Source organism: Indicator indicator, chromosome 7, assembly GCF_027791375.1.
Source record: "Indicator indicator isolate 239-I01 chromosome 7, UM_Iind_1.1, whole genome shotgun sequence".
Taxonomy (NCBI): Eukaryota; Metazoa; Chordata; class Aves; order Piciformes; family Indicatoridae; genus Indicator; species Indicator indicator.
The window spans coordinates 3,005,828-3,016,635 of NC_072016.1; the positions used below are offsets into that span (position 1 = coordinate 3,005,828).

Here is a 10,808-nt window from a genome sequence, read left to right on the forward strand (position 1 = left end):
CTAACGGCCCTTCTTCCCCAGGACGGTCCGGGTGTGTTTGAGCTGTTTGGCCGCTTGCATTTTGGAGAGGGGACAGTATTTGATGGTGTGGGCATTGTCGCCGCTGGCACCGCAGAGGGGGCAGGTGTAGCGTCGCAGCACCGGGCAAAGAACGCGGCCGTCGGGTCCCTTGAGGATGTGGGTGGTGTAGAGGGCCACGGCCTCCTTGTTGTTCCGGCAGAAGACGCAGACCTGCAGCTCGGGTTTAAGCAGGCGGGAGGCGGCCCGCGGGTGGGTCGGCAGTCGCCCCGCCACCACCACCCCGCCCCAGGCATGGGGCGAGCCCTCCCGGCCCGGGTGCTCCCCCGAGCAATCCAACACCACGGCGGCGGGGCCGCCGCGCCCGGGGAAGGGGCTGAAGTCGGCAAAGCGCTCCTCCAATAGGCCCTCGCTGTGGTGGTGATGATGATGGTGGTGATGATGTCCGCACAGGGCCAGGTCGTGCAAGTCCAGTCCGCCCTCGAAGTACGGCCCCGCCGCCTCTTCCTCCTCCTCTTCTTCCTCCTCCTCCTCCTCGGCCGGTGGCACGGCAGCCGCCACTACCACCGAGGGGGGCTCGGCGCTGAAGCCCTTGCCGGGGCGCACGGCCTTGGTGATGAGCGTGGCCAGCCCTAGGTAATCGTTCCAGGAGTTGAAAACGTTCCCACAGGCGCTGTGACTCCGGCCGCCGTAGCGAGCGCCCGGCAGGCACTCCACGGGCGGAAGATGCCGGTGCTGCTCCAGCTTACCGCCGGGGAAAGCCTCCATGGGGGCGTACAGCTGCCCGGGAGCGCCCGCTCCCCCGAGCGCCGTGCGGGGCTGCGCTGCCAGACCCAGCACCGCCCGCTCCCACCGCCGCCTCTGCGAGCGCGCGGCCGCGCGGCGCGTCTCAAATAGGGGGCGGTGGCAGCGAGCGGCCGGGAGGGGGCGGCCCCCGCGCTCCCATTGTCCGCTGGCCAGAGCCCGCTGCTGCTTATTGGCTGGCGGGCCGAGGGGCGGTGCGGGGCGGTGGCAGGGGTGGGGCGCGCGCGCTCCGGCGGGGCAGGTGTGGCGGCACGTGCGGGCGGGGCGGGCGGGCGGGGCGGGGCGGGGCCGGCCAGAACCTCCGCACCCATAGGGAGCACCGGGACACCCGTCGGGCGTTCCCGCACCCATCGGGACCCCTGCAGCGGCGAGGTCTGACCGGGGAGAGGGAGCAGAGCTCAGAAGCGGTGTCCCGGAGCTGTCTGCGTGGGACCCGTCGGGGTGGGATGCCTCTGCTTCGGCTCAGAGTTCTTTTGATTGGACAAGATCTTTAAGATCATCGGCTACAACCGTTCACCCCAATCCACCGCTAAACTGTGTCCCTCAGCACCATCCTTACACCGCTTTTAAATCCCTTCAGGGATGGTGACTCCACCCCTGGCCTGGGCAGCCTCCTTAATTGCCTCACAACTCTTTTTTTTGCGGGGGGGGAAAGAAATTTTTCCTAATATCTGACACAAAGCTTCCCTGAAGCAATTTTAGCCCAATTCCTCTCATCCTATAGCTTGCTGTTTGGGAGAAGAGGCCAGCACCAACCTTTCCACAATCTCGTTTCAGGGAGTTGTAGAGAGCTATGAGGTTTCCCCTTGGCCTCCTTTTTTCCAAGTTGGACAACTCAGTCCCCTCAGCTGCTCCTCCTATGGCCTCTTTTCCACTGGCTTTGTTGCCCTTCTCTGCACCTGCTCCAGCACATCAATGTCCTTCTTCTACTATGTTCCCAAAACCCAGTATTCAAGATGTAGCCTCACCATTGCTAAGAAGACAGGAATGATCGTGATTCTTCTCCAGTTTCAGCAGAGCAATGAAAGGATAAAACATATCTGACAGTTCTAACTTGGTCTAACACTTGTGTACATGGAGATGTCACATTATGGTTGGTATCAGTGATCTTAAGGTCTTTTCCAACCAGGTGATTCTATAATTCTGTGTTTGGTAATACACAGCCCCGAATGGAAAGAAGTGAAATGAACTGGGAAGCTCAAGGAGGGCAACCAACACCTTCCTGTAAGTGCTAGCAAGTTTTCATGGGGCAGGAGTGCTTTCTTCTTTGGATTGCTTCTTCATAAGTGGGTTTGATTATTGTTATCTAAAGCTAATGAAGGTTTTGAATTGGGTCTTAAATGAGGTCTGGACACTCACTGGGGTGCTGCTTCAGCATGTGGAACTGGTCTGGTAGTTTGAACCCAAAAAGGGGATGTGGCTGACCTACACTGTAGCTGTGAGCATGTTGTGTGTGATAGGTGCACATGGAGGGTACCATGTGAGGGACACCAGGTAGCAGGAAGGACACAGGTGTCTTGGAGCACTCACCTGTTTAGCGTGACAAGTCCAGGTTTCAGTGGCCCAGCTCCTGCTCCTCTGCCCGGTGCTTGAGGAGCAGCTGCTGTGCTGCTGGACATGGAGCTGTGGCAGGGGAGATGCCTCTGACAATTCCCTTCTGGTCAGACTCTCAGAAACCAGACCCTTCTCTGTTTGGCCAAGAGGAGTTAAAAATACAGCTGCAATTAAAAGTCCTGCTAACTCCCAGCCCCTGGTAAGAGCTGCTGGGCTGAGCACAGTGCATAGAGTTTTGTCAGCAGTAAATCTGTCTGCTTGAGCACAGCCTTGATTTGTAGGTCTGACAGGCACTGCCCCCCAGCAGGTAAAGCAGCTGTACAGTGTGGTCTGTCTACAGCTGAAATCGGCACATTTCACGAGCTCAGATGCCAGAAATAGTTCCCTGGGGGCTTCCTCCCTTGACTGCAAGGCCTTGATAGGCTTCTCGTGCCACGTGAAGTGGCTGGGAAGTGAGTCTCCCAAAGACCAAAGAGCAATGCAGACAGCTCCAGAGAGTGGAGCCAGCTGGAAGGAGCATTTCAGAGCATGAATGCTGTGGCTGGAGAACAGGGCTCCTTTCTGTCCTGAGAACATCTGCAAAAGAAGTCCCATCCCAGAGCCATGCTCATGATGGGATGTGGTTTTGCACTAGGTGACCAGAGAGATATTTGACAGCAGTGTGCTGTGGGGCTCAGCCAAGACCCCTTCTCACAGGCTCACAGGATATTAGGGGTTGGAAGTGACCTCCAGAGACCATGGAGTCCAACCCCCCTGCCAGAGCAGGACCATAGAATCCAGCACAGGTCACACAGGAACACATCCAGATGGGTCTTGAAAGTCTCCAGAGAAGGAGACTCCACAACCTCTCTGGGCAGCCTGTTGCAGTGCTCTGTGACCCTCCCAGTGAAGAAGTTCCTCCTCCCATTGAGGTGGAACCTCCTGTGCTGTAGTTTCTATCCATTGCCCCTTCTCCATGGTTCAATATGTGACAGGCTCTTCAGCAGAGCATGCCAGGGCCTGCTGACACTGAGGCACAGGGACATTGCCTCTCTGAACACAAATGGATGATACTCCTGAGTGGTGAGCACTGGCAGGTTGTGCTGGAGCCAGTGGGGAGTGGCAGAAGTCACAAATGACTTCAAGGGTGCAGGGTGATCAGTCAGAGTGGTTGAGCATCATATCCTGGGGCCATTGCTGTCACTCATCCTTTTCTCTAGATGTTTTAAGAGGAAATCTTGGAGAGCTGAATAATTTCAGATCATTTCATGCTGTAGCAGTGTAAGCAGCTGTGGTGGGTTGAAATTACCCCCAAAATAAAAATTGCCAGACAGACCAGCTCAGTTGGAGGCAAATGAAGCTCCATTTACAAGCTAAACTACAATCTAGAAATATGAACTGCAATGAATATGTACAAAATATGCAATATTGACATGTATTTACAATTTATAAACAACACAAGAACCCCCCTGCACAAAACCAGGGGGTTAATAACAGCTTCCCCCTCTTCCTCCCCTGGACAAGGGAAAGAGAAAGAGGAAAAAAGTGAGAGTAGGTTGTTAGTCACAACAAGAACGAAGCCAAGGTCAGCAGTGGCCAAGCAAAGGCACCAGCTAGTGAGTGCCAGTGTGAACAGCTGAGAAAGGGAGAAAGAGTTCATCTATGCAACTACCTTTATGTTAGTTACCAGACCAATGGGACTATTTAGACTTGATCATAATTTTCCCTTTACATGCAATGATAATTTATTTACATCCTACCACTTTCTATCAATCTACAGAAAATTTTCTAGGCATCAGCCTAAAACTGCTGCAGCAGCACAGGCAGAAGAAAACCATCGTGTTCCCCTCACTACTAATTCAGGGAGTGATAAAGAACACAGAACAGCATAAAAACCACCTGCACTAGACAAATCTTTTGAAGGACAGTTATCCATCACCAGCAGTGCAGCAACAGCACACTCTGTCTGGCTGACAGCTGTGGCAGAGCTCATGTGCAACAGCAGTGTGCAAGGTGTGCTGCAAAAATCATTCTGCTGCTTCCACAGTCCAGACTTTTGCATGTGGCCTCTCATGTTCCAGCTGCTAAGCAAAGTCTCCTCAGCGTGGCTCCGCTGTTGATCTCCACAGAGCTGCCAAGCATCCCTGGCTCATTGGGTGGCTTGTCACAGTGTAAGGAGTGCTGCTGCTGATGTTGGAATGAGGCAGTGTCTCAGTGAAACTCTTTCATCAGACAAACAGTAAACAAAAAATATGGTCATGAACATTTGATGGAGAAGTACCTGCTTCTAGTAAGGATGCAGCACTGGACTTTTGGTGTTCTTTGAAAAGTTCTTCTTCCTTTGGAAAGTTGAGAGCTGCAAGAAAAACTCCTGCTTTGTCCTCAGCTGGAGGTTGGGTCTATTTCTGACTCTGTCCCAAACTACCCTTATGGCAACACTTGTAAGGACTTTGACAGCATAAGACCACAGCTGCCTTGGTGGTGTCTTTTGTGACTTCTTGTGGCAAGGCTGCACAGCAGCTCTGGAAAACCATTGGCTGGAGCAGGAGTGACAAATAGCTGTTGGCACTATGAATTCAACACCATGGGCCAAGCTCTGCCCAGCGAAGGGGAAAGTTCTCTGCAGTCCCTCAGAGCAGTGAGAAGCCTTGCCACAGATTTAAGCTGATCTGAGCGTAGGAAGCCATCAGATCGTCTGGGAGTGAGTAATCTGCTTAGGGGGATGGGGATGGGAGCTCCTGCCAACTGCAGGAGTTTGTTGAGGCCAAGATTGCTTCTGGAAATACACATTTATGTATGTATGGAACCACAGAGCCATGGCAATGGACAGCAGTGCTCATGTCAGCTTGCTCCCGAGGGATGGAGCTGCGGTGCTGGTGTCACAGAGTGTTGGGGGCTGGAAGGGACATCGAAAGCTCATCCAGTCCAACCCCGTGCCAGAGTAGGATCATCTATACCAGGTCACACAGGAACACATCCAGGCAGGTCTGGAATATCTCCAGAGAGGGAGATTCCACAACCCCCCTGGGCAGCCTGTTCCAGTGTTCTGTCACCCTCACAGTGAAAAAATTCTTCCTCCTGTTTCCATGAAACTTCCTATGCCTCAACTTCCACCATCATCAAATACTGTCTGGCTGCTGAGTGCCAGGGGGAGATGTCTAGGCAGTGCTCCTCTGCATGCCATGGATGAAGTGTCCCTGGGCATTACAGTCTCCCAGGAAGCCAGAGCAACATGGTGCTACTCCTGTGCATACCAACAGCAGGTCAGTGAAGGCATTTTCTGTGGGGTTGGAGGAATGATTTCTTTCTTCCTATGAAAAGAAAAACGATGTAACAAGTCATTTAACAAGAAGGAGAATAGGAGTTAAGCACAGGGGGGTTTGAGTGCATGCAGGACAGCTGTCAAGTTTAGAGAGGAGATTAGCAGTTCATTGGAGAGATACATCAGGAAAAAGAGCTTACTCCAGGGGGCTGTTAGCTCCCTTGAGGCTGGGAAGGATTTAGTGTCTGTAAGTGTTGATGCATTGTGCCTGTTATGAAGCTTGCCATCCCAGCAGCTTTGATACATTCCAGCTTTTCTTTAAAACCCCTGTGGATGTTAAAGAGACTTTCATTTAATGTGGGAGATGTTGACAAGCTCCCCCAGGAGGCTGGTGAGTGCTCGAAAGGGTCTTATAAATATTAGCTGCACTGCCACTTTCAGATGATCCTCCCCCCTGCTCCATCCTGGAACATCAAGGAGTGGTTTGTTTCTGACAGCACTAAAAATACGTGAGGTGCCTGCTGACACAGGGAAGATATGCCCTGTGCTGGTGGGACTCCCAGCCTAGCTTCCATGGATCCTATCTAAAGCTTTTGGCTTAACAGATGATGCTTGTGTTTGGAAAGCTGAAGTTTATAGCACATAGTGATCCTTCTGTTTAGAAGATTGTAAGCAGCTGGTGGGACTAACAGGGGAGACTTAGGGTTTCAGCAGAGGATACAAACAGAAGTCATGAAAGCAGAGCTTCAGCTGGGAGTCTGCGGTGCTGAGAGCCGATTGCTTTCCTGGATGTTTCCCTTTTCAAAAGGGAGAGGTGCAAAAAGGCTCCTGCTGTCTGTGCACATGGGGTGGTTGTGCTGATGAGGGACTCTGGGGAGCACTCCCTGGCTTGGTGTGGAGAAGCTGGGGGGAGGGGGCCAGCCACAAGGTCTCCCAGGCTGTGAGGAACAGAGGGCTTGAGCTGGCATGAGGGTGTGGGTAAGAAATGTAATGAAATGACTCTAGCCTGTTTTACTGGCAAAAATACCCTGGGATGGAGGGTCATGGAAGTAAAAGTCAGCAGTGACAGGTGACTTTGGTTTTGGGAAGCTTTATTTGAAGGGGTGCTTTTGCTTTTGTTGTGTGGAAGCAGCTGCTCCTTCGAGGAGAAGGAAATCTGTTTGACTGCAAAGGAGGCAGTGGTGGTCTTACCTTCCTCTGATCTAGCTGAGCCCTGTGGGCTATTTCTGCATAACTACTCATGGTAACTCTTTCTGTACCAGGGAGTTGAGCTTCTCCATGGTGTGCACCACAACTTGCATATGCCCTGCTGGAGGTAGCGCTGACTGTCTAGATCTGTTGTCTTTAGCTGTTTTGGAGTCAGAGGCCAGTCCTCAGGCAAATGTTTACCCTGGCAGACAGAGCTAGAGGGGCATGTCATGCGTTTTTAGCTGTCTTTTAATTTGATTCACCCATCAAAAATGCAGAGCACCACACAGCAGTACCCAGCTCTTTAAAACATCTGCTTCAACTCTTTGCATGCAGACAACTGGAAAGAGCTGAGAGGAGAAAAATAAAGGTGATTCTAAGAGTACAACATTGCTTGGTGAAGAGACAGCATGATCACAGTACATTAGAGGTTGGAAGGGACCTCAAGAGAGCATCCAGTCCAACTCTCCTGCCAAAGCAGGATCACTTAGGGTGGTCTGTAAGGAATGCATCCAGGTGGGTTTGGAAAGTCTCCAGAGAAGGAGACTCCACAACCCCCCTGGGAAGCCTGTTCCAGGGCTCTGCCACCCTCACTGTAAAGAAGTTTCTCCCTCATGTTGAGGTGAAATCTTCTATGTTCAAGTTTGAACCTTTTGTTTCTTGTCTTATTACTGTGCACCACTGAAAAGAACTTGGCTCCCTCCTCTGATGTTGATCTCCATTTCATGGGTGTAAACCCAATGGATGTAGTTATAGGTCCCCAGTGTAGCAGGACTAGGACTGTTGAATTCAAGGACATGGCACCTGGTGTAACCTGCCTCTGTGACTGCAATGGTTTCTCCTCAAGTGAGGAACTGGGCTGCAAGAACTAGGGCTGTGATCCCAGACCTGCTCCTAGAGAACCACACAGAAACAAATAATCTCATTTACCTACAGGTTTTGTCAAAAGCCACCAGCTGAAAGACTTGGAGCAAAGCATCAATATCTTACAACCTGGGCATTGTACAACCTGGGCTTTACATGGCATGGGGAATCCAAGTAGTGATCATGGAAACAATGTACACATCATAACAGAAAATTATATGGGCAACTGCAATGTGGCTCTGCTTGGCTGTTGGCTGCTAAATGACATCATTTTCACTGCTTTATCTCTAGCAATAACATCCTCTGCATCCCATGTTTGAACCTGAACCTTCAGCAAAGCCCAGACTGAGGTCTGGCAGCCTGGCTGTGGCTGTAGCAGTAGGTGAGCATAGGGGCATGAATGGGGGCTGCTGAGGCAACAGCCAAGCCCTCTCCAGGGCTGAGAACAAATAGGAGGAGAATAGACTTCATGTTTTGGGGGCTGACGGTGCAGAGAGGAGAGAAATGGATTTTCCTTCACCCCTGGAAAATTTGTCAGCTGAAGTTGAGCAGGTTTTCAGGAAGCAAATTGTTTTCTGGACAGAGACCTTTTTGAATCTTCTAATTCAGAGCACTGCTGGAAGTGTTGGGAATAGTAGCTGCTAAAAAAAGACAAACAAACAACCCAAAGGCTATTACAAGAGTATGTTTACAATCAAAATATATCCACTCTAATTATCATGGCTGATAAACAGTTGATACTGTCAGCTCTTCCATCATCTCTTGCAAATGCATGGAATGTAGAGGGGAATGCAAAGGTCATAGACGTTCAGCCAGGGTTTTGATTTGCCCATCCAAAGTGCTGCAGAACACAAACATAAGCCAAGAATCAAATGTTTATCAGCAGAAACACGTTTTTCCTCAGCATATAGGGAACTCACATTCATAATCTCATGGAGAACAATGTCCAAGTAGCACAAGAATTCATACCTGCTGTTTATGAGAAAAATCCAGACAGCTTTTATGAAAGCTGAAAGGGTTTCTTGCTTAAGAACAATTTCTGTTCATGCATTTTACAGGCACATCAGGGAAGTGTAATAAAGGCTATAAGCATTTCTGTTTCTAAATGTCAAATGGGGTTTCCTTCTTATATCAAATCAGGTTCCTGCTGAAACTGAAAAACATATCCTTCTGTAAAGAGCCTGTGAACCCCAAATAACACAGAAAGTGTGGTCTTGTTACAGCTTTGTAGTGAATGAAATCAAACTCTGTATCACTGGACTTGATTATTGATGGAGATCTCCCCCTCTACTCTGCCCTGGTGAGGCTGTATCTGGAATATTGTGTCCGGTTCTGGGCCCCTTAGTTCAAGAAGGACCTCAGGGAACTCCTTGAAAGAGTCCAGTACAGAGTCACAAAAAATGATGAAGGGAGTGGAACATCTTCCTTATGAGGAGAGACTGAGGGAGCTGAGGGCTCTGTAGCTTGGAGGAGAGGAGCCTGAGAGGTGACCTCATTCATGTTGATACAGATGTGCAGGGTGAGTGCCCAGAGGCTGGAGCCAGGCTCTGCTGGGTGATGCCCAATGCCAGCACAAGGGGCAGTGGTGGAAGCTGAGGCATAGGAAATTTCATGGAAACAGGAGGAAGAATTCTTTCATGGTGAGGGTTACAGAACACTGGAACAGGCTGCCCAGGGGGGTTGTGGAGTCTCCCTCTCTGGAGATACACAAAAATCACTTGGATGTGTTCCTGTGTGATCTGCTCTAGGTGATCCTGCTCTGGCAGGGGGCTTGGGCTGGATGAGCTTTTGAGGTCCCTTCCAGCCCCTATCATTCTGTGATTCTGGAATCTCAAATCCAAGTTGAAATGACCAAGGCAAGACGGGTATTTGGGGACCAACAGCTCTCTGATCCATGCTGAGCTGCTCAGCCACAGAGGATGAGCCTGCTGACACCAGCCTGTGACCTGCCCTCTGCCTTTTGAAACACCAAGGTTGAAATCCTGGCTCCCCGGTCTCTGCTGCAGCTGGGATTTCATCTTCAGAGCTTATTGTGGCTGGCAGGTTATTGTCATGCACCTCTGTCAGAGTCTGCCTCAGAAGCTGTGTGTCAGAGGTTTGTGCTGTCGGGCCTCTTGGTGGGTCTGGTGTTTCAGGGGTTTCACACATCTACATTTGAAGAGTCAGTCGGCTTTGCCTGCATGTAATGCTGTTTCACGCTTGCTTTTCACTCCAGGGTAATAAGAAATGCACACCCAGTTCAGCAAACACTTAAGTATGTCCTCACCATTGCAGCCTTCCTACAGCTCTTGCAGTTTTTCTTGAAGGTGGCTGTTGCTGTTGGATTTCAGCAGAGTGCAGAGTTTTTAGTTCCTGTTGGATTTTAGCAGCCTGAGGAGTCTTTAGTTCCTGTTGGATTTCAGCAGACTGCAGAGTGTTTAAAGTACAGAGAGATGCTACAGTGACTTACAATGCAGGGTAAAATCCTGTTTGATGGATATCAATGCTGAAACTGCTGCTTATTTAAAGCTTATGGCCAAGAGTTTCTGTACTGCTTACATCACGTGCTGCCCATGCTTCCTTGTCTCTTGGGTAAGGTCCTGGAAATGGAAGGCCAAGCCAATACATCTGGGAAAAAAGAGAGACTTTCTGTTTTGGACAAGTGTTTAGACTCACTGAAAAGAGCGTTTCAAGCAGAATTTTGGCTAGACTCTCTACATTCCTTCATGTATTCCTCCTCTCCAAAAAATTACTGCACCAGGATATATTTGAAAGAGGTTGCTGCTTGCACGAGGATTTTTTGCTTTTAGTTTCTGAATGGGTTCTGAACTTGAATTAGCAAATGCTGGTGCATGCTTCTAATAGCAACAAGAATTCCAGCAGAATTTCTGAGGTCTGCCTGGCTGATTAAATCCAGCAAAGGCTCCTGCTAAGCTCCAAGGCAGAGCCCAACCATATCAAGGACTTGAAGACCACCACAAATTCAGGTCTGAAGAATTTTTTCCCTTAATTATTTTTTATAGTGTGAAATTTTACCAGGCAGAAGAGAGATATATTAGTTGATCCATATAAATGCCATACACACTTGCAAGGCAGTAGATAAGTTCCTGATAGATTAATTTTCCATGGTAAGGATCTTACTATTCCTCCTGACAATTTG

The 10,808-nt window shown here is 50.0% G+C and overlaps 1 protein-coding gene across 1 annotated transcript; it reads right to left on the reverse strand.

Moving 5' to 3' along the window:
• Positions 1–786, reverse strand: NANOS1 (nanos C2HC-type zinc finger 1). The gene has a single exon (XM_054382596.1). It carries the CDS (start codon positions 784–786, stop codon positions 1–3), a length of 786 nt encoding a protein of 261 aa, XP_054238571.1.
• Positions 787–10,808: the final 10,022 nt, after the last annotated feature.